The sequence below is a fragment of the Drosophila willistoni genome, chromosome 3R, assembly GCF_018902025.1.
Source record: "Drosophila willistoni isolate 14030-0811.24 chromosome 3R, UCI_dwil_1.1, whole genome shotgun sequence".
In the NCBI taxonomy this organism is placed as follows: domain Eukaryota; kingdom Metazoa; phylum Arthropoda; class Insecta; order Diptera; family Drosophilidae; genus Drosophila; species Drosophila willistoni.
This window is the reverse complement of record NC_061086.1, coordinates 28695724-28719624: the sequence shown is the minus strand read 5'-3', so window position 1 is coordinate 28719624 and position 23901 is coordinate 28695724. Positions and strand designations below refer to the sequence as shown.

The following is a 23901-nucleotide window of genomic DNA, read 5'->3' as shown; positions in this document are numbered from 1 at the left end:
GTGTCAATTAGCCAGAGTTCTAGCATGACTGCAAATTTGGCAAATTTTACACGGAGAAACACAGAATTCGATTTCCTTCCCTAAATTTTAACCACAATGAAAATATTTCGTTGGTTTTTCTTTTATTAATAAGCTAATTGACAACAATATTAGTTAATAATTATTACATTACAAATAACTCTGGGGCTTTCCGCAACACTTATTTTTTGGAAGTTCCACTCATTTCAAAGCACACAACTCTTTAAGATCGATTAAATTCCTTATAGATCTGCATGGCCAGGAGGGAATATTCTATATAAAAAACGATATTTATTAGATTTTCTTGTCTTATTATTGTCGGCCAAACGATGAAAATTAGCTTGAATTTCACTTTGGCGTGGTGTAAATAAACTTTTTTTTAGTACTTGTATTAGTGGCCTTTGATAATGGATCCATCTGAGAGTCCATGTACGGTCTCGGCTTATTTTCGGGTTGACTGTTGGGTGACGCTGCCGGTCCTGGTGCGGGTGGTGGTGGCGGTGACGTAGCTGGCGGAGGTAGTGGAGACTCCTCTTTGGCGCCAAAGAATGGCATAAATGACGGATACGCATTGTTGTTATTGCCAGCACCACCGCCTCCTCCTCCACCACCACCACTCTTTCCTTTTCCAGATTTCTCAAAGGGTGTCATCATTTCCATGGGGAATGGATAGATTATATGGCACTGGCGCTCTGAGGCGATCGATGTTAGAATTTGCAAATGCCTCAACTAGAAAACAAAATAAGAAATATCAAAAACGAAAGGAACCTTTATGAACTTGCCTGCAATGTAATTTTATTCTCAGCCATGACATCAGAGGCATCCTTAAGAGCCTGCGACGCCTTCAGTTCACCCTCAGCCGATATTATCTTGGCTCGTGCTTCTCTATGAGCCTCAGCCTCGCTGGCCAAGGATCTTTGCAAGCTTTCTGGCAGACGAATATCCTTTCTGGAAACAAAAATTGAAAGATTAATATAAGCAGAATTCGATTCTTTCGAGAACAAACTCACAATTCAACCCTTTCCACTCTCACACCCCATCTCTCAGTTATGCCATCCACTTCATAGCCAATCTCTCGCGAGAGAGCTTCCCTAGAGGTCAGCAATTGAATAAGAGATTTCGATCCCACTATATTCCTAAGAGTCGTCTGGGCTATCATCATGGTGGCCTCATACACATTGGCCACTTGGATGACAGCATCCATCGGACTGTAGATGCAGTAGAAGAGCACTGCATCCACTCGGATCGTCACCGAATCCTTGGTAAGGATATCCTGAGAAGGCACCACTTCGCAAATGGTTCTCATATCCACAGTCATCCAAGTATCGATGCAGGGAAGAACCCATGAAATGCCAGGACCTCGTATACCCTTTCTGCAATGCATTTAGAAAACGTTTAGCAATTCAAGTCGGACAGAATGTAAGGGCCACCTGACTCGTCCCAGACGAAAGACTACCAATCGGTCGTGTTCCTTCACCACAGCAATACACAAGAAAAAAGCAATGGGAAAGAATATTATGGCCAGAGCTATGGAACCAAAGTACAGGATTTTCTCAAAAATCGTGTCCTCTTCGTCTTCAGCTAAAAACAAAATCAAACTCCTAAAATGCCCTATTGACTATTTCAATGAGCTACAAATAGAGAATCCTTACTGGTTTTTATAAATCTTTTAGGTTGTTTGTTGGGATCAGGTTGCTGATCTGGAGGAAATGCCCGTTCATTTGGCATCTTTCCTCCTGCAGCTGCAGCTGGAACCGCTGTTGGTGGTTCCTTGCCTTTAGGCGGAGATGAATCTTCGTAGGCGGCATCTTTTGTATCACGAAACGTGTCATCTTGGTTGCCAGGTTGTCCTTCATTTTGCCTTTGCTCGTTACTCATAACTATAAATTTTAGAGAAAGTTTTGGAAATAAAAAATATTACATATTTTGTTTATATTTTGAAAGTATTCACATAGAAATTGGGCTAACGAAAGAGAGGGGGAAAGAGAGAGAGTTAAATTATTCGAGAAAATGAGAAGAATTTGGCTTAATTAATTTTACAAAAAAAATCTAATATTTTAATTGCAATATGAAGCAAATCACGTTGCATGTTAATTTGAGACTCCCCCCAAAACAATCAAAAACTGTCGATGGGAATAAAATAAACCAATTTCCTGCCGCATTGCCGTTGGCTTTTGGTGGTTGGGTGATTGGGTGGTCGGCGGTCGGCGGTCACCACAGGCGCGGATATGTGTCGAAAATTGTTGGCATGAAAAGCAAAAACTTTTCGCCCCAAAAGTTGTGTAAATGTGCGGATTTCTGGTAGTCGGAAACATAAATTTCAATATAACCGAAAAATGTCACACTTCCGCTTGCCCGCCAGCCGTTGCCGCGCACCGAAACCGAAACCAGGCAAAAAGTACAAATTGAAATAGAAACAATTTCAAGCGGTTTCCATATTTTCCTCTGCACGTTTTAACCCAATTTTTGGTGCTCATCGAGCCACGTTCGTTTTAATTGAGTCCGCCGTCCTTCAGCCTCTCTCTCTCTCTCTCTCTGTCTCTCTCATCTAATTATACAATATAATATTGAGGATAATATTTTGTTCTTCTTTCAGGCCCATCTCTATGCAGACACGACATTGTGTCACGTCCAGAGCCAAACATTTCGCCAGGAGTCACAAAGTGAGTGTTGAAATTGGAAACTCTGTGTGAACGAAGTTCATTTTTTCCTGTCAGATTTTTGACACGTCGACGCTAAAGCAGTCATGCGAAAAAATACTACATACTTTCCTTTCGTTTTATGCTCGGTTTTCTCGTTTCTTTTGCCGCTAGAAATCTTAAAGAAGTGGCTGGCTTATGGGGTAAAGTAAGTACATACATATAGCATAGTATGCCACTTCTAAGTTGATTGCGGCTTGGCCTTGCTGCTGCTCTAAGGCTCTTTGAGTTTTTAGTTTTCAGTTTTAGTTTGAGCAGCTGCAGGAAGGCGAAAACGGAAATTTATGAGCACTAGCGCTGTTTGCGCATTTCCCTATTTGTCTGGGAAGTAAGCAATTTTTCCATTTACCGTGACAAGAAAAAGGAAATGAATTAAAAATGATTTCGAGACCATTAGCCAAACTGCCACCAGACAATATTCAATTTATTGAAATCACACGAATTCGATTGACTTTTTAAATACTTGAAAATGTTTTCGATACACTTTTCAGTGTTTATAGCGTTTTTAAACGAAAGTCCTATCAGTTTACCTAACACGTACTAGTTTGTACATATGTATGTCTATATCTAATATCCAGCACATGGCCATTTGGTATGCTTATGGTCAAGCTCATAATGGGACCGCAGCTTAATATGCGATGCCACAACATCGAGAATTTAAGGGCCGACAGAGTGAGTGGAGGATAAAGAGGATGTCCATGCCAATGTAGAAGTGGCCTACAAGTGCTAATGAAAACGAAAATCACGCGTACGCCAAATGAAGTTAGTCGTCCATGTGCCTGAGCTAGAATAAACTGCCAGGCATATGGAGAAGGAGATGAGATGAGTTGGGATGGGATGGGATGGAATGTCAGAAGAACCGGGTCAGAGTGCGGCTGGGGCCAGCTGGATAATGCACTTTGAATGCACTCGCCGCAGAAACCGAAAAACCCAAAACAGAAAACACATAACCAAGACCAAACCTCAACCAAATGAATGAATGAGTTGCAAGACAGGATATGAATGGGGCCAAAACGCTTGAGTATCATCTGTAGGCCAAGACAACAAAAACCAAAAAAAGAAAAAAAAACGAAAAGAAATAAAAAACTCAGCTAAATGACCTCGTTAGTGGTAGTTGCTGTTGTTGTTGTTCTTCTTCTTCTGTTGCATGTCTACATCCATGTATCGTTTTATGTCTGTCTGCCCTTTTGTGCTCTGCTCCATAAATTGTAGCCCAAAAGGACATACTAAGACTCAAACCCAACGAAGAATTGCTAAAAACCATTAAAGGATTTCTCTATCAATTGAAGCGACAAATTCATGGAATTTAAATAATTGTGTGCCAGAGACTGTGTGTTAATATACGTGTTTGTGTGTGTGTGTGTATGTGGAATCATTAGCAAGACATTTGTATGACTTGAGCCCTCCATTTCGAGTCCTGTTTCGGCTTATGTTTATGTATATCAAGACCGTATGTCGAGCATAAATTAAGTAAGTCAAACCCAAAAGAAAAAAAAAACTTTGCGACAAGAATGGAAAAACAAACATGTTAAAAACATGTGTTGCCGTATGTTTAACATGGGACTTTTAGTCTACATCTCAAGTTTGTTATATTCCGTATACTTTTCGTTCTCTGTTTTTAAAGAAATCAAACTTTTTATGTTAGTAGGTTTAATCTGTCAATTTTGTGATTATGGGAAACGTTTCTTCATGTTTATATCTGCTTGTTTTAAGGGTAACAAATCAGTTTCTTGTAGCAATTTTTGGTTGCTGCATCGTAGTTTAATGCAAAATGCATTACTGAAATAAAATGTCCCTAAGAGCCTTTTCATTACTAATCCTGCAGTTTGTTTCTGCAAATCTGACAACGATTTGCTGTTAAGTGTTAAGGACAATATAAAGCACTTGCTTGATATTTTTTTATACTTTCGTTGTCGATCAAACAAAAGACGAGTCATGCTTGAAGGAATTTAACTAAACTTCCTAACACAACAAAGTCTTTGCCAGTCACCTGAATTTGTTTTTTTGTTTTTGTGGGATGGCGTGAGTCCTTTTGTCCCTGCCTTATCTTTATCCTCCATTCACAATCGCAATTTTATCTGAAGAGAGTGAGAGCTAAGCTGGCAATCGTTAATGCCAACACATTTTCACTTTTTTTGCACCCAGTTGGCAAATTTACGTATTCTTTTTTTCTTGAACCAGAAAAAAAAAGACAAAATCCAATGCCATTGCCATAATATTCCACCCTCCTGCCGTAAGGAGTCGTTTCATGCATTTTGTGTAAGCGGACAGCAAATCCTTACGGAAAAAATGGGATTTTATTGCTCAAATGCTCCTGTTGCTTGTTCTGTTTCCGGTCTAGAATTTTATCGGATGTCTCCAAAATTTATGTGGAATGGGCCATGTCCTGGATGATGCTCAACTCCCAACACTCAGTTTCTGTGACTTGAAAGATTAAAAGCTTCACTTATTCAACATTAATTTATTTGCGACATGCTTGGACTGTTTGGACCATGCCTTAAATTGGTAAGAATTTTGCGGACATAATTTAATTTATTAGAAACTTTTACTACCACAAGGACTATTGAGTTGGCCAATCTTTAGCCAGAGTCTTCGGCCATTGCCATTGCCGTTGTCCTGTATTCAATTTTGTCTCTGACATTTGTCGATATCTCAAGTCAGCTGTTCAGATTTCCATGCCTTGACTCTTTGTTGTCAACTGCGAACAATAAGCGAAAAAGAAGAGAAATTTAATGAAATTTCAAATTGCCACTCTTCTTTTTCTCTTTCACTCTCTCTCTCTGTGTTTTGCTCTATCTCTGCTTTTTACTTTGTCTGTGTATCTGTCTGCCGTGTCCATGTCTGTCTTGCGTGCATTCGTGGCCATGTTCATGTCCTGTCTCTCGTCTTCCATCTGCCGTCTCACTGTCTCTGTCTCTGTCCATGTTTCCTTTGTGCTCCAGTGACAGCTGCTCATTTCACGCTTGATAATTTCAATGAATTTTTGTGCCCACCCAAAGGAAGGAGACTCCATTACCATCTAACACCCATAACAAGAGCATTTGTATGCTGCTTCATTAATTAAATTTGACTTTTATGCCAATATATATGTATATGAATAGTTCATAGTTTCATTTGTTTATGCAAATAACTGAACTAATCTCAATTATTTACTTCAGCGACTCAAAGTAAAAGCATCACTTGACACTGACTAAAACAAATTTAACTTTGGGGTGATTTGTCTATCAACCTTTTAGATAAAACAAGATGCTCGTTTTAGACACTTTTACACGAACTTTATTTACATAATAATTAAGTTTAAATCCAAAGAAACACAAAAGTATTTTGAATTATAATTCATACGTAATACCGCAATTAAATTTAAAAATTTAATAATTTCGTTTTTTTTTTCTTTTAATTACGCAGCTCGCATTTCTCTTGCTCGACGAGCATCAATCATATTTCGTTTTTGACCGTTCCAGGGTCGCACTCGCAATACATCATCGTTTCTAGCCGGCAAGTAGGCATAAAAGTTGTTAATGCCGTAGCCCCCCTTCCAAAACTGGGCGCCCATGAAGGACCAGCAGAAGGCAGTGTGATGCATCAGTTTTTCATTGAGAGCACGATTATATGAAGTTTTCAACTCGTTGGCCATTTTATCAATTTTGCCACGATTGACATAGGTCGTTTTTTGGCTCTGGTATGGCTTTAAATTTACAGATGGCGGGGCCCGTTGCAGTTTTCTAACCGCCCTAAAGGCAAGTCCGGCATATTTCATGGTGGCCTCGATTTCTGCTTGCGAATAGGTTTTGCCATAGCGTCGTTTTATCCACTCAAGCAGCATTATGATCTTGTGTGAATCAGGAAAACCGGCGAAGACAAAGCGCGGATCCTTACGCAGTATGGCCATGCCATCGCGCAGCATTGTTTCCATAAGATTTTCATCGTTGGCATCGTAGTAGGTACGATTGTACGTTAGTTGGACATCGTTAGTATCTTTTTTATAGGTGATGGGTTGCTCCAGTGAAATGGTGCAAGCTTTGTCGAAGGTTTTTACTGCATTTTGCCACATGGCCTCGGCACACTGTACAATCGCCTCGACGACACTGGCACGAGTGCATTCATTTGGTTCCCTGCAAGTGCAACCGCCTTCTGTGGATGATAGTGCTGGTTCTGATGGAGCCTTAAGAGAACTCAACGCCTGGCGATGTATAACTTGAATGGGTTCCAATGGTGCGCAGCACTGATGAAACGTTTGGTGATAATTGAATACATACGGCTGATGTAATTGCTGCGATCGAAAGTATCTGCTGGACGTCGAAAGTTGAGTTACTTGATCGGCAGGTTCCAATGATTTGCAAAATTTTACACATCTCGGTCTTGTCGAAGTCTTCTTCACAGAACCAAGCAGATATACTGGGCAGTCAGCTTTGGCTGCATCATCAGCGCGAGACAAATCATCACATCGTTTTTCTTGACCACCTTTACATCTACTTTGTGCTTCGATATTTTTAATCTCACTCACAGGGGACGTTGCTTTAATCTTCAGGTGGGCAATGGGATCATAATCGTCCATTCCAATAAGGCACTTAAATTTACTGTCCTGGGCCTCTGTCTTCACCATGGAATATTCACAAAGTTTACAATCCTTCACTAACATCGCATCGGTATATTGCATTACTTTCAATTTCTCCCAACGTTGAGTGTATTCCTCGACATCTTTATTCAATTGATCGATAATTCGTTTCTTTCGTTCCCTATTCTCCCTGGCGGTGACGTCAATCAATTCGAGGAAATTTTTGTGGGCCTTGACTGTCAGCTCATCCCTGATCAATTGCTCCTGCTTCAAAGCTTCTCGATGAGTAGTACAAAGCCTTTTCTTATCAGAGTCTGTTATTTGATGCATGCCGCAGTTCCTATGCCAGTCCTGCAAAAGGGTAGTTAGCATACGATAAATCTCACCCTTCATTGGGCTAAGCGGGTAGGAGGCAAACCAGGGATGCGCACTATTGAACTTATAGTTGGGCTTCTCGCCGCAACGCCAAAAAGGAAAGTTTACGGAAATATCATTTTTTTTGCTCAGCTTGGTTGTACGAATTTGTTTAGGTCTGGGATGTTTCCAGAAATAGGGCAAAGTATTAGTCTTGACACCATGGCGTTTGACTGGAGGCCGTGTTTCAGTCTGTCTTAGCATAAGTCTCTTCTTTTTGTCCAAGCGTGCCTGACTTTTATGACTTAGATGTCCTGCCGGCAATATGCGATCGAGCTCATACAATGTCATATCCAGATCCAAATGCATCACGCTGGACATCAAAACCTGTTCATTATATGTGTATTCAGTGCGGTTGCACTTATAGAAGCCTTCCCAGAGGAAATATAAAAAAGCCAAATCGCTGCCGCGGCTCATGTTAATTAATTTCTTGAGCGACATTTGGTTAATCAATGGAGTAATGCCCAACTGGACGAGGCAAGTATGCACTCTGTATGTGCTGCCCTGTTCCCCATCATCTCGCAGAGCATTGGTTAGGCCCGATAAGGCATCGATTTGACTCATTGAGAGCTGTCGATACCATAAGGCCACATCATGCGATTTACGGAAATCATGAAGAATGTCTTCGGAATTCCTTTTGGGGCTTGAATCTTTTTTTGCGGCTGCCATCGGTTAATTTGTGTAAAACTTGAAATTTGGCTAAAAGTATTTTCTTTTCTATTATTTTTGTATTTTGTATATTGCTCTTAAAATCTACTCAAAAACTAAACATGATTTGGTTATCTCGAAGGAGGTGGAAATTCAAATGTGTCAGTTACTAGTCAGGGCCAACTTTTTATAAAATTTATATCTGATATTTTCATTCGAAAATCCTCAATGCAAAACTATTTTCTTCTCTGTTTTATTTTCAATAATCCTTCTCCACAACAATCATTCACATGGCAATCAACAGGTCTCTCTTTTCCCTAACTTTCGGTGCACTTGTCAATTATTCTCAATTATTACTCGTACGATGCCTCACAAAATAATAGGATACACTGCTTCTGTCCCATTACGAGCACTCTGAATACAGTGGACAATGACAGATTAGTCTGCCACCAACGGACATTCATTTGCTCTCTTCGTGTTTTGGTCCATCCTTGGGGACTAATAACTTTATCCACCCCACCCATCAACAGTGCAAGAATATAATAGAGTAATTTTCTATATGCTCGACATGTGACGCGCCAGGATAATTGGCTGTCACAAGGCTGTGGACAACGAAGAAGCCAAAGATCTAGGGACCGAGACCCCGAGACCATATGCTACCACAGTGGCAGATTCTGCTGCACATTTGCAATCAGATAAAAATTTTGTTGCTATAGGAAGGATAGAGAGGGTGAGGGCAATAGAGGAAGAGAAGAGGAAAAAGGATGGAACCAAATCACATAAATTACTTTATGATGGCATCTCGACGATGGCATGAATCTCAGTCTGAGAGAAGGAAAAGTTTTTTTCTTTCATTTTTCTATTTTGTTTGTTTTTTTATTATCATTTCAGTTCAGTTCGGCCAGCACATGTGGTCACGGAGTAAAAAGTTCCCAACTGCTTGCCGACTGACTACTGCCACACAGTGCATCACAAAAGGAAGCAACAAAAGTCATTTCGAAGTTATTATGCCCCCAGCCTTCCAAGCCATCCTTTCATCCCTCTCCCATCTGCTCGACTCTGGATGGCCCGTGCCTTTAGTTCACTGGCCAGTTGCCATTTGTTTGTCGCTCTATAAAAAAATCCAAATGGAGGCGAGAAAACAAAAGTTTTAGTTCTTTGCCTGTGAACTTTTGTCAGCAAGCTGTGATAAAGTTTTGTTTCCCCTTTATTTCCCCCCACTCTTCTCTATATATGTATAGTATATTATATTATTCTTTTTGTGACTGGGCCCAGGCCACTCGGGCAATTTTTGACCATTTTGCATTTATTTGGTAATATTTTTTTTAGTAAAAAAAAAAAGTTTCTCATTTGGCGATATTGTGGAAAACGCAATTGCGAATAAATTTTCCAAGTTTTCAGTTACTTCTAAAGTTAAAACAATATCTACCATGCAAATGGTTAAAATTTTCTATACCTCTTGAAAGAATTAAGTTTGAAAAAATTCAGTGACAGCTTCTTTTAATTATTCACTGATGACGCCTTTTTTAATGATTCTTAAACTACAAATACTTTTTTATTTACCGTTACCTAAAAATAACTTAAACAAAGCAGGACTAAAGTTCAGGGTGTATAAAATCTATTTCTCTTTATTTAAATGTTCATATATCATTTTCTCTGCAAATGTTTTCAAAAATCATTTCTATAAATTGAAGATTCTCTTTAAAATTTCAAGTTATGAGAAGAGAAAAAGACAAAGATTCTAAGCCGATGAAGGCGACAGAAAGCGGTCAACCACCTCTAGATATGTCCCCTAAGCTGGAGGGACCGCCAAATTCAGATGCTAAGCGCGCATCATCGGCGAGAGGGATTCCTCTACTTCATTGCCTTCGAAAACCCAAAAGTATTAGTAAAACCAGTAAGAATCATCAAAAGAAAAAAAAGAGTCGTAACGGTATTCAAAAGATGTTTTTCTTTAGCTGAAGACGAAGAGAACACGATTTTTGAGAAAATTCTGTACTTTGGTTCCATTACCCTGGCCATAATATTCTTTCCCATTGCTTTTTTCTTGTGTATTGCGGTAGTGAAGGAACACGACCGATTGGTAGTCTTTCGTCTGGGACGAGTCAGGTGGCCCTTACATTCTGCTCGACTTGAATTGCTAAACGTCTTCTAAATGCATTGCAGAAAGGGTATACGAGGTCCTGGTATTTCCTGGGTTCTTCCCTGCATCGACACTTGGATGACTGTGGATATGCGAACCATTTGCGAAGTGGTGTCATCTCAGGATATCCTTACCAAGGATTCGGTGACGATTCGCGTGGATGCCGTGCTCTACTACTGCATCTACAGTCCGATGGATGCCGTCATCCAAGTGGCCAATGTGTATGAGGCCACCATGATGATAGCCCAAACGACTCTTAGGAATATAGTGGGATCGAAATCTCTGATTCAATTGCTCATCTCTAGGGAAGCTCTGTCGCGAGAGATTCGCTATGCAGTGGATGGCATAACTGAGAGATGGGGTGTGAGAGTGGAAAGGGTTGAATTGTGAGTTTGTTTTTAATACTTTTCTAATATTAAGTATGTGAATTCGTTTGCAGAAAGGATATTCGTCTGCCAGAAAGCTTGCAGAGATCCTTGGCCAGCGAGGCTGAGGCTCATAGAGAAGCTCGAGCCAAAATAATATCGGCTGAGGGTGAACTAAAGGCGTCGCAGGCTCTTAAGGATGCCTCTGATGTCATGGCTGAGAATAAAATTACATTGCAGGCAAGATCTTGAACGTTGTATAGGTTTTTGATATTTCTTATTTGGTTTTCTCTAGTTGAGGCATTTGCAAATTCTAACATCGATCGCCTCAGAGCGCCAGTGCCATATAATCTATCCGGTCCCAATGGACATAATGACACCATTCGAAGTAAAATCGATCGGCAAGTCGAAGAAGCCAGATGACGGCAATGACAGTGGCATTGACGATAGGCCAATAACATTTACAAGCTGCTTTTCTATCCCAAATCCACAGCGGAGGATTAGCTTTAAGCTCGAAGTTCCAGATGCCGATACTTCTGAGACGAACGATGATATCGACAGTAAAACTGATCCTGACCCACCTAAAAATGCAAACACATCTTTGGAATCTGAAAGTGCGAGTAACACCAGTCGTCAGCCAACGCCAAGACGATCCCGAAGAAACAGAACCTTTATAGATCCAATGCCGCTGAATCCAGAACGCTCGGAGATTGGAAGTCGTTTGCAGGTCGTAAGATCTAACGATTCCCATTCGAGCAATTCGAATGACAATCCGCGAGCTGAGAACCCTCCAAGAGATGAAACTAAGCCGGGTGATTTTTTTTTTTTTGATCAAGCCAGCTATCAAATATTATGCTTTCCATATGTATCAGTAAAATCGTTTTATTTGCAATTTGCATTTGTGGTTCTTGATTTACGATGACGTGCTGTCAAAATATGGAAAGGGCTTTATGTCAGTAATTGACAATAAAAGAAAATCAATTTGTCAATTGCAATAATTTTCATTTTAAAGCAACTGTTAAAACTGTTAAAACTTTTAATTCCATTTCGGGCATCGTATCGGAAACGCCGCAACAAATAAATCAAAGTCAGCCGGCAACAAGGGACCAACTGCGGCGGCAGCTGCAGCGGCCAATGAATTAAAAGTGCAAACAAACAAACCAACAAACAAACCAGCAAAAGTTTTCAATTTCGTTGTGATTTAAGTGCCTCAGCCGGGACACCGGGATAGCGGGAGACCAGGAGATCGGGACACTGGGACACCGGATTGCATGGTTTGTGTATCGCCGTCGCGGCATGTCGAAGCCACTAAAATAAATTTGTTTTACAAAAAATATCTCATAAATTTATTTCTACTGGCCATAATTTGAACAATCATTTAGACATAACATAAATATATAAAAACGCAATTTTACCTAACAATTTTTGTTTCAATTTCAAATTAAATGCAATTGATTTCTTTTTTTATGGCCAATTGCTTGAACTCGAAACCGATAAACAACAACGAAACACGAAAACAAATATCATATACGTTTTCCCGTATCGTCAGCGATTAAGGCCCAAAACGAGTGTGAGGATTCGACTATTTATAGGCAAATGTTGATACGATGCCAGGCCAGGAGCCAAGGGCAGACGAGATACTCGTTTGTATGTATGTGATTCAGAAATTGGAATCCGAGTCGAGGGCTTCGGTGACCCTTTCAGCTATATCTATAGCCACAGCTCTAAAGCTGTAGCAAATGGCAATTTTTAATATGAAGAAACAGTGGTTCAATTCTAGTGGATAAAGTAACTTCAATGGCCTAAACTAAATTCTTAAAACGATTTTTTTATTGATGAGTCGAATGTTTATTTCAGTTACTTATTTTTGTTCTTACTTTTATGCTAATTTCTGCAATTGAACAGACCACTTTAGACCAGTGTGAGTCCCATGGAGAATATTTATTTGTTTTTGTTGGCCGCTGCAGTTGTTTGACTGTTTGTTGGCTCACAAAGAAAGCGTAAAAAACTGTGCAAAACCCTACAAAAACTGTGAAAGAAAAAAATAACTCACCAAAAAAGAAAAAGCATAAGGGAAAATGAAAATTTGAAAGAAAAAACAAAAATAAAATGGGTCGAAACACATTTCATAAATCTTCTCCACGATTGAGCACAACTACGACAGATTTTGAATTTGTAGTCTTTATTTTTGGCTGAACTCTTCTATTCATTTTTGCTCAATTTTTGATGCTATTGTTTTTACTCTTTTGCAGTCAATCAGATATCAATATTTTATTGACTAGCTTCCAGGCAATAGAATGATGCAAAGTAATAATTTTTCTTTCTTTTTGGTGTGTATAAGGATTAATTGCACATAAATAATTGGATATTGACTTATTGGAGTATACTTAGTTGTGCGTATTGGTATTCCAGATTTATCTTTTATACCCTTCCTCTTAAGAGATCAATTTAGAACTGAAACTAATATGCTTTATATGCTTTATTAATATGAATATATATTTACTATGCAATTACTGCACATTTTCAGTTATTGTGATTGCGCTTCAGCCAATTGGCCCATTGAATTCCATGGCCAGGTTTCTTAGTGTTTTCATTATTCAAAATTAAGGATGTTAGACTGCTTTCCTGTGATTGAGTTTCCTCAGATGGGGAAATTTCATTGTTGGTTTTTGATTTTATTGCTGGTAAATTTAAGTTTTGCAATGGCACTCCTATTTGATAGGTCTTCCATAGTTTGGAGGGTATATTTAAATTGCCAAAGGTTTTATTTGAGGCTCCCGCTTTGTATCTGGGATAAGAGTAGGGTCTATAACCGAAGAGATGCGTGCGTCCACATCTTCCAGTTTGATCTATTTCCTCTCCTCCTGGTTTTCTCTTTCTTTGCTTATTTTTACGTCTTTTTCTGGGAGTTTTCTTCATAATGCAGCTGCTGGAGATTAACCAGATTCCCAAGCCTATTATAAAGAAGACAAACACTACAATGAGTGCGAAGAACATAGATCTAAGTCGAATGTCCTCATCTTCATCCTCATTTACATCCAACTCGCGCTTTAGTCGCAAACAATCATGAGTTGTCATCAGTTTAAAACGCTCTTCAGACATATTTTCTTTCCCAAATTCTCTTCACCATTCATAAGAATACTGACATGAGAATACAGACTTTACGTTAATTAATTTCGAATCAAACATATTTTTAGTTCAATGCTTTGAATGTTCGCTCGAGCACACTGAGAGATTCACAAACTCACAAAGAGTATTCAAGCTCGTTTGTTGCATATTTCAATTAATATGAATTCGAGTTTGCATTTCTATTAAATAGTATTGACAAGTTCTAAATATTTGCATGGAATTTAATAATTCATTTTGATGATTGTGTAATTGACACACATAGTTTCTAAGCATATTCACATTCCAATGCAATTCAATGAATAAAACTTAAAGTTTCAAGTGAACGCTCTGTGGCCAGCTAAGGAATCAGAGGCTGATGATGAAGCAAGGACCGACGCATAGTTTTGGGCGGCAACATTTATAACCAGGCCAATAGCTAGTGGAATGAACGTACATTTAGGGTCGACAGCTGGCGGTTTGGTTTGTGGGAAGCACGCAGTAGAGCCACCAAGAACAGCATATTAGAATTTGATAAATGTGCAGCAAGTGAATGTGAAACAAAGCGAGTAATGGGAGGGAATGAGCTGTGGGAGCAGCTCAGCTACACTGAGGGAAAAAGGTGTAAATTTCGCACAACAAAGAAATCGGAAATGTAAAATATATATCACAAGGTCACAAATGAATGCAAAACCTGTAGGAAATTGTACTTTATATTCTTTTTTACTTAATTATAATACTATTTATTTCTCTCTGTGTATTGACAGCATTGAATGCTTGGAGCTTTATTCTTTACACGATTTAACTCGTTGATTTTGTGGCTTATACTCATTAAGCCGGGCATGGCCCTCAATGGCATTGTTTGCATGGTCCAGGGCTAAGCGAGCCTGCAATCGTCTTTTCCCTCGTCCAGCGGTCTATTCCTTCATGCATTCTTCTTTCCGGATTTTTAGTTCAACCATAAACTCGTAGCCCAGATGGCTCTTTGTTTAACTCGGTCTCAGGCTTGTACTCCAACTGGCCTTAAACTGGACTCCCTCGCATGTGTGATGTGGTACGTCGTCCTTTCAGCCCCGTGTCCCTGTCCGTTCGACGTTGCCGTTGCCGTTGCCTGACAAGGATGTGACCTGCATGTTGAGGCTTGATTTTTATTCCCTTGGTCTTGATTTATTTTTATGCTTTATGCCCCAACAGTTGCCATTGTTAGTGAAGAGAATTGAGACTCACTGACTCTCCGACTCCAGTATTCACGAACTCAAACAAAATGCGCCAAGTGTATGGAAAATATTAATAATAATCTTTGCCTTCTGGTTGCTTCGTTATTTATTAATGATCCTCCTGCTGCTCATGCTGCTGAGGTCAGTTAAAGCCGTACATAAACAGAAATAAACAAGAGTTCACTAATTCGATGATGATTTTTAAACAAACCTTGTTATAAATAATTCAACGGCTCACAAATTGCAATTCAAATCGCAAATCAGATATAAATGTGAAATTTGATTGAATGTTGATTTAAATTTCAGTTTGAATTACATTTATCTGCCAGTTCATGACAGTTAAATAACGAATATGAAATGTCAATTTAATTAATAGAATTGTCGTTAATATTCCGAATCAATCACCTATTTGGTAAACGCTTAAGCTACTAATAGGTCAGGTCATGGTTAATAATTAAACTATTAAATCATAGTTAATAACTAAGAGTTTCCCACACACACACACACACGTCACAATGGATAGAGTTTCATCAGGTTCAACAATCTTTTTGATGATGTGCAAAATCAGCTTTCACAGCAAATTAGGCAGGCAAACATTAAAAACTTTGACAGACAGAAAGAGACCGGGACCGAGGTTGAGTTAGGTCGGCACCTCAGACCTCGACATAGACTGCCAGACAGACACAAAGTTTGCCCAACGGCAGTGGCAGTGGCAGCGGCGGCGACTCCTCAGAATTTACACATGTTCCTTTCTCTCTCGATGGGTATGTATGTATGTATATGAGGAGTGTAAAAGTTTTGAAACCTCATCGAGTTGAAGGGTGAAGGATTCTCTGATGCCACAAAACGACAAAAAGTCACAAACCAAGCAAGAAGCAAAAAAAAAAACGATGAAAGAACAGAACCAAATAAAAACTTTAGCGGCCACAGGAGCCAAAACCAAAGAAAAAAACCAAGAATTTTATACAAAAGTGCAACAGAACTTTTCAATGTGGCATGGTGGGAGCATTTTTATTTCAGCAAAAGTTTCTTTGTTTTAACCTTTTCGTGACGGTTTTTTATCTTATCGCTGCGACATTAGAAGAAGACAATTTACATTTAAATTCTTTTTCCTTAAAGCAAACATTCAGCCAAAAATTAAAGTCACTTTAATTTAGCAAACAAATTATTGCCACCTCAAAGTGGACGACATCTTCGATTGGTCACAGAAAACCACATGAAATCATCGAACTTCAATTGGCCTCGTTCAATCCTTCTCTCCGGCAATCGCTGTCCGGATGTGGATGATGTAACCCAACGTGGTTTGGTTCATTTCATGTCTCATGGCTTTTACTTTCATTTCTTTTCGGGCGTATTCCATTGCCTTTTTCCATACTTCTGGCTCTTGGCATGTTTTGGTTTTTAAAGGCAAACTGTTGCTTGCTCCACTGAAGCGGTGGCAAATACTCCTCATGCGTCGGTTTTTCCACTGCGCATGTTTGTTCCCAAGTATCGTAGTTATGTTAACCGATTCGCAACCCAGTATTTTAAATTTTCAAAATGAAAAGAACAAATAATAACTATGAAAGATTTCTTAATTTCATGGGCTAAGTATGGCGAATTTGTAAGAATTGGTTATCCATAGAAATACATAATTACCCAATCACGTTTGCTTTTGATGTAAACTCAAATTGTATTGAATGAGATGGATTAAATGGGGGTAAAATGTTAACCATATGTCACTACAATATGGAAATCTTTAACTTAGCTGCTAATTTCTTCTTTTTTTTTTTGGAAACGCCTCCAAAGTTTTTGGCCTAGCCTTGTTTACATTGACTTGGCATGTTCTTAGCCCTTTTTCAATTACATGGTATTTTTGCTCAAGACGAAATCTTACCACCTAACGTATGGAACTTTTTTAATTACTTTCAATTTTGTAAAAACAAAAACAGAAAGGGGAAAAAAACTCCAAATGTTGCTGACGTCAGGCCATGGCAATTTGCCCAACTGAGCGGGAGGGAGATAAAGAGGCCTTTGGCGATACCCGAAGAAGACCATGAAGAAGGCAAGCTTGGGCTTGCAGGTCGAATTGACAGATGCCAAATAGTAGAGGGGCTAAGCAAGCAACAAACAGCCTACCCAGGAGAAAGTCACAAGTCAAGTAGCCAGTTGACTGTCTCGCATATTACATGGCCTTTTAATTTGAAACTGACTTTGGATTGTGTTGACACAAGGACTTCTTCTTGGCACAAAATACGCTTCAAAATGAATGCGATTAACGGACCTAAGAATGGTAGTAGCAATAGCCGGAGGCAAGTTGAAAACAGAGTGGAATAGATCTGCCCACTTCATGAACTAAAGCTCAGCCGAAGGCTTCGTCCTTGTATTGCTTGTCACTGCTATTCATGGACAGTCTATTTGTCTGTGAGTGTGGGTGTGAGTGTGGGTGTGAGTGTGAGGTACTTATAAACAGGCTTGAGGTGTGCATTGCAATGCTCTACTCTCATTTAATTAGTAAAGTGGTGAACACAATTATATAAGTCGCTACATCTGTGTGTGTAGACATATAAATTTAGTTTGATATTGGCAAGCAAAGCAAAACGTATACAGAAAAAGATATTTGTACTGAATTCATATTACGGTTTAATGTTTTTATATACTTTTTAACATATACAAATTGATATCTGCAATAGATGCTCAATAAAATTGCAATCACTTTCATCTTTCAAAAGTAATTGTTCGAGTCTAAAGTCTAGAATACACAAAAAATTAATGATCCTTTGGAGACGCAACACTTGTCCTTCCTTTCATTATTTTGATTTTATGCCAAAATAACTTAAACCTGTCAATTTAATTGAAACCGTAACAACTAAATTCAACATATTTTTGCAGTTGCATAATATTAATTAATAAAATGTTAAACGGGAACTGCAACATATCAAATGATTTCATTAACTTAAGTGAAGAATTGCTTCAGTTTTTCTTTCCCTGGACGTTTTTATATTTGTCAACTATCCAGTGGCATTTACACTGTGAGTATTGAAGACCAAGATGTTGCCTGGCAACCAAAGTGCTACTCCCTTTGGTCTTTTCCTATTTTCTTTTTTGATATTTTCCTACTTTTTTTTTACCGTCGCCTGTGTTGGAGTGTATTGACTTTTCGCTGCTGAAAATTGGGTACGTGACTTGACAATATGGCCGTGACTATGATGATGGCGACGACGGCAACGAATGGCAACGATGGTGATGGCGACGACGACGCAGAGCCGCATGAAATGCAAATTTGGCAACATTAACTCTAGTATCCCTGAAGCCTGCAGTATGGAAAAAGGGAAATAAGTTTTTGGCTTAATTTCGTCACAGCCAGCTTGTTTTCATTAACTGGCCATGGGGTCCTGTGGAGACAGAGGTCATAACACGGTTCTTCGGGACTTGTTAGTCCATTTTATAACAAGGCGCCGTAATCATCGAAAGGAGGTGGAACAGAGGATAAAAAAGAGAGACACATGTGAAGGAGCAATCAACATTAAGCATTTAGCTAGTAGCAGCAGATTGAAACGTCGAACGTTGCAAGAATTAACAACGTAACGGTCTTTTTTTTCATCCCGCCCATGCCCTCACCACATCTAAAGAGATGGAAAGGATGGAAGCACTCCTCTTGGCATCGACAATATGCTGTTGATTATTAAGTGGGATTCGCCTTAATGTCTGCAGTGCATTTTTATACGCTCTCCTCGCCTTCGCTTTCGAGGGCTGCTGCTCCTGTTGGTATCCTCTTCTGCTTTGTTCTTGCCGTTGTTGTTTATGTCTGCCATTTCTTTATTGCACTTTTATTTATCAGTTGAGTCGGTGCCTGTTTCACCATCGTTTACCGTTTCAATTTATCGACTGCATATGGCCAAGTGTATCCTAGGGGAGGAAGGAAAAGGTGAGAGACAGCCAGAGAAGTCGATGGGCAATGGAGGCCATGACAGCAATTGCCGGAAAATCTTCATCGCTGTTGGTTAAATAATTCATATAGTTACTTATATTTGCCGCAGACATCTGAGACGCTTACCAAAGACCATTATTCTTATCGGGAGCCCTCCCGTCTTTTAATTTTTATTTATGCCAAGTACCCTTAACCGTTGTAGCTAAGAAGTTGTTTTAAAATGTATGTGGAATTTAGTTGGTCGATTTATAGGTAAGGAGATTGCTTACAAAAAATTCGTGTTATTATCAAAATGTTGGAAAGAAACAACCTAAAGGCAAGTTTAAAAGTGTTCCAAAATAAAAACAAATTTGCTGAAGAAAGCTTTTAAGTTTCTAGATATATAGGAGTATATATCCATGATCAGCATTATCAGCCCAGTCGATCTAGCCATGTCAGTCGTGCTACGCTAGAGCTAGAGCTATCAAACTAGGAGTCAATTTTGTTTTAAAACATTATTTATTAACTTCATAAAAATTCGCAAAAATTCTGTGACTCTCAGACCTTTTATCCATTCCTAAAACTCGTAGCATATAGCATAGTTTACTATTTTATGATGGAGCAATGCGCAATTTCATCAAAATCGGATAACTATGTATACTATAAAGTTGTCATATAAACAGACGATGAAATGTCATGCTATATGCTTCGCATTCAGCCTAAGCCAAATTAAACCCGGCCCTCTAGTTTTTATTTCCATTTAGACACAAAAAATACAATTCAAAACTGTTATAATAATTAATTAATTATAATCTTAAAAGCTTTTTCAAATTTTATTTGTCCTATACACACAAATTTTTATGGCAAAGTTCTTGAGCAACTTTTTTGGTTGCGAAACAAGATTCTTATAAACAATATATTTGGCTAAGAGCTTAACAAACCGTAAACTTTACGTAAAGATATAAAGCTTTTTTGTACTAAAAGTCCTTACATGTCTAAATTGATAACAATCTTAGCTATAAGGTCAACATGGTTCTGTTTTTTACTAAATGTGGCACAATATTTAAATTTACAGCCAAAAGCAGATTGGATGTTAAATGGCCTAAATAGAAAGTGGTCTAATTGAAAATCGTTTACTTGCCAAAGGACATCCTACATGAAGTTTGATTTATTTATCATGAAATATTTAATATAGATTACATGGATTTAATATGTTTATAAAAAAAAGGACTACGTTCGTATATAGTTCAGAATTTCCTTTAAAGCTTCTATTCAATTTCTTTCAGGAATGCATTTGCTAGGCATAACTCTTTAAATACTGTTACCGTCTTAAATAGAAATTTAATAATTAAAATCTTTATTCCATAGGATTGTGAAGAACTTTAAGCAATATCCTTTTTGCTAGAAAAAGAAAAAACTTTATTTAGTTTATTTAACTTCTGACATGGTACGTTATGTAAACTAGATTCATACGTAATCCTTGTATCCATATTGCAACATTCAAGGACGAGTATCTGCGATTTGTCAAACTTCTATCTGAGTGGAAACTTATTACATGTTTTGATCCATCCGGTTTTCTTGTGCCGCCTGTTTCAAGCTGTTGCCTTATGCTTTTGGCATAAATGAATATAAAACATAAGTTTACAGCTGCCATTTGACAAGTAGAGTCACAAAGTAGTGTTCACTTATTCTATGTAGTGGCTGTTGCGTTGTTAGTGCTTTGCATTTCCTCTTGCTTTATACAAAAATTATGAATTATGCAAAATAAAAAACTTGGCTGATAATAAGAGTCAGCTCTGTTTGCGTGAATGGTTGAACGACACTTCTCAGTTGGCAACTTGACATTGAAAAAAGAATGAGACTTGATCCAAGTTCTACACATTGTCGGTTATGGCAGGGGAAATTATGTATGGATGTATGTATGTATGTACATTTTAAAAGCGAAAGTCAACGACAAAAGTTGGCCAAACGGCAATCTTTGCAGGTTCAGCTCTTAACCTTCCATATATTATATGTATGTACATACATTGTAGAATGTACAGATATATCTAAGAATATAAAAATTGCTGTTTCATATGCAAACTCTCAAAGATTTGGCAAGAGCCGAATTTGCAATTCAGCTCGTAAATTTACTGATTTGTGAAGTGAACAGACAAAAAGGTGGCGTTTGCTAGTGGCTGCCGCGTCTGCGGCGGCGTCATCATCTTCTGATGAGTCACGAATATCCCTGAGATACTTAAAGAACATCGACCAGGTCAAGGTTGAAGCAATAAATTTGGTTCATTGATTGCCTCCAGAAGCATTGGCTTGTAATCAGTTTAAAAGGACCAAAGCAACTCTTTCGCTTCGGTATAGATTTTCATTCCAAAATTGTATATTTCTACATATCCTTACGCTGTAATCCAATCTCTGAGAATCAGTTCACATCAATGTCAAATCGCGTGCGAAGAATCAAAAGCAAATCTCATTGCGGCCAATGGAAATTTTGCACCTACCCACCCAGGAGAGTGAGGCCTAAAGAAAATAACCGTATTCACATCATGTAATTTTGTTTGGTGGGTATAGAACCTTTTTTTTTTGTCTGTGCCTTATTTTGTGTAAATTGGTTTACTTTTTGCCTGTTTGCAATTTTATTTTTGTTTTATATACTCGCCAAGTGGCTTTTTACCCGCAATATTTATTGCATAATTCTCGCATACACTCGCGTTCATTTGGCTCACTCGCTCTGCAAACTCAAATATTACACATCCCTGAATCAAATTGACAGGTCCTTTCCTTTCTTTTTGTTGGTATTTTTCCTTTATGAGGCACCTTAATTGGCTATAGAAACCTTTTGATTAAATTTAAATGTGAAATCTTTGCTTTGTTTCAATTGAATTGGCACCATTTAAAGATTCTTTTCGTAAACTACTTTTTACCATGTTGTGTTTTTAACCAAAGTTTTATCCTTTAAACGCGATTCAACACTTTTTACATAACAAATCCTTATAAACCTTCTTTATATAAAATTTTTGACTTTCGTTTTTAATGAGACAAATTTTATTAGTTTAACTTCTAACTAGTACTCTGCACTTTGGTTAATTGTAGTCTTTTATCTAATCTTGGGTTGTCTGTCTTTTCCATTGGCCCAGCAAATATTTGCCAAGACCTGAATAGAACAACTTTTGCATTAGCGCCTTTCACACTCAGTTTCACCGAATGAATATATTCTTTTTTGTTCCAGAGGCGTGGTAGCGGTGAGCTGAACAAGTTTTGTAATTGTGTAGGCATTGTTCTTAGAGAGACAACAGGCAAATTATGCAAATCCCACATTTTGAATGGCTTATCCTTCATGAATTTATATCGAATCGTAAACCCAATGACGATGACGCCGACGACGACGACGACAAAGACGGAGAAGTTGGTCGGCTTTAAGGCCCTCAACAGTGTTGGAACAATAAAAGCTCATTTGTTGCTATTATCATTTCACTAACAAATAACAAATCATCGAGCCAAACGGCGACCAAGCGACCGTCTGCGACCTGCGTATGGGATGGCGATGCGGAATGGTGAAACGTGTCTCTGCCTTGTGGCTCGCACCTCAACAGGAGCTGATGCCGCACAAAGCGGCTGCCAATAAATTCTGTTAATAAACCAAAAGTTGTTAATTTAAATGATTTATATCTAAGAAGGCAGTGCCCAAACAAGAGGCAACGATGAGAGGAGGAACTATGCTCCTCAGTTTGGGGGGATGAAGAATGGAGGCAACGAAGGAATCCTGTTATTGCTGAGCCTCAAAAATTTACGTAATTTGGCCAGGACGAGGACTTGTTGTTTGCTTAGTCCCTGCCTGGCTCCTCAGCCTATCTCGGCCCACTTACCAACCTCTGCACCCGCCTATTTTGCGTGCCTGGGCAATGGGTCAAAGTTGGGTCCACAGGCTGATGCCAGCTTAAACCAATTTACGTTGCCCGATGTCTTCATCGGGCTTGCCAGAGAGCCCACCGCCGTGTGTCATGAATTATGGCCGCACAACTGTGCGTATGCGTAATTTTTTGGGACCCTCTCTTGTTGTTGTCTATGCCTTCCTGGTTCGCATCCTTCCGTTCGCATTTATACATACATACATACATACATATATATATATATGTATATATAAATTTATGTCTTATTGTTTGGCTTGGAAATTATTTCATTTGTTTGTCTTTATTGCAAAACACAATCATGTTCAATGCCATCATGTTCGTTCATTTTCCACAGCGTTTACTTTTAATGGGTCGGCAGCTTTTCCGGGGAATTTTCCACATCTTAACTTTGGCCCAGACCCACAAATATTTGATGCTCGTTTGTTGTTGTTGTTGTTGTTGGTATATATGTATAAACTTGTATATGTATGCATTGTATCGTTTAATTGATTGAGGCTCGTATTGGTGGGCTGTAGACCTACATATATATTGGCCATGGCCACACAGATTCAGGGTCCGATTCTCATTGTTGGCCATCTCTTTTCATCCATCCAATGGCCCCACAGCTGTGGACTGATTTCCCGTGGCTTGCAAAGGCAATTTAAAATCTTCAAGTTTATCTCGATCATTTTTAACAGATTTATTCAAATAAGTCTAATGACAAAATGTCCTTTGATATCAAAAACAAATAACTCAATTTAAAGACTTATGCGCAGTTTTGTTCAATAAACAGTGAAGTGAATTGTAATTAATTAACAAGTAACTCCTTGTATATAACACAGAGATCTATTATTCTATTCTCTTATATAGTTAAAAATCGTCTTTCGAAAAGACTAGGATATTGTGCTGTGTGATATGGACAATGTTTGCATCCCGAAGTATTCGCAGATTTCCAAGTATTCTG

At 38.6% G+C, this 23901-nt stretch overlaps 5 protein-coding genes and 1 long non-coding RNA gene across 7 annotated transcripts in view; 2 read left to right on the top strand and 4 right to left on the bottom strand.

Moving 5' to 3' along the window:
- The window catches only part of LOC6647296 (verprolin), a 98201-nt gene that overhangs the window by 41763 nt on the left and 32537 nt on the right, over positions 1-23901 (top strand). For both annotated transcript variants that reach the window (XM_047009189.1, XM_047009190.1), the window contains exon 3: positions 2615-2681. In XM_047009189.1, coding sequence (XP_046865145.1) covers positions 2615-2681 — 67 coding nt within the window. The remainder of the gene's footprint in view (positions 1-2614; positions 2682-23901) is intronic.
- Positions 106-1982, bottom strand: LOC6647239 (stomatin-like protein 3). Its single transcript, XM_002069488.3, has 6 exons — positions 1671-1982; positions 1449-1599; positions 1029-1391; positions 801-966; positions 405-747; positions 106-291 (listed from the first exon to the last, which is right to left on the bottom strand). The coding sequence occupies exons 1-6, from the start codon at positions 1894-1896 to the stop codon at positions 242-244; spliced, it is 1299 nt and encodes a 432-aa protein (XP_002069524.2). The 5' UTR covers positions 1897-1982; the 3' UTR covers positions 106-241.
- LOC6647240 lies at positions 5971-8446 on the bottom strand. The gene has a single exon (XM_002069489.3). The coding sequence runs from the start codon at positions 8353-8355 to the stop codon at positions 6115-6117; it is 2241 nt and encodes a 746-aa protein (XP_002069525.2). The 5' UTR covers positions 8356-8446; the 3' UTR covers positions 5971-6114.
- LOC6647294 (stomatin-like protein 3) lies at positions 9973-11785 on the top strand. The gene is made up of 5 exons (XM_023178854.2): positions 9973-10231; positions 10293-10443; positions 10501-10863; positions 10917-11082; positions 11138-11785. Exons 1-5 carry the CDS (start codon positions 10051-10053, stop codon positions 11762-11764), a joined length of 1488 nt encoding a protein of 495 aa, XP_023034622.2. The 5' UTR covers positions 9973-10050; the 3' UTR covers positions 11765-11785.
- LOC26529966 lies at positions 13304-14074 on the bottom strand. Its single transcript, XM_015177516.3, has one exon. It carries the CDS (start codon positions 13942-13944, stop codon positions 13366-13368), a length of 579 nt encoding a protein of 192 aa, XP_015033002.3. The 5' UTR covers positions 13945-14074; the 3' UTR covers positions 13304-13365.
- On the bottom strand, positions 14664-15476 carry LOC124459688. The gene is made up of 2 exons (XR_006953723.1): positions 15376-15476; positions 14664-15297 (listed from the first exon to the last, which is right to left on the bottom strand). It is a non-coding gene; the product is annotated as an uncharacterized LOC124459688 (long non-coding RNA).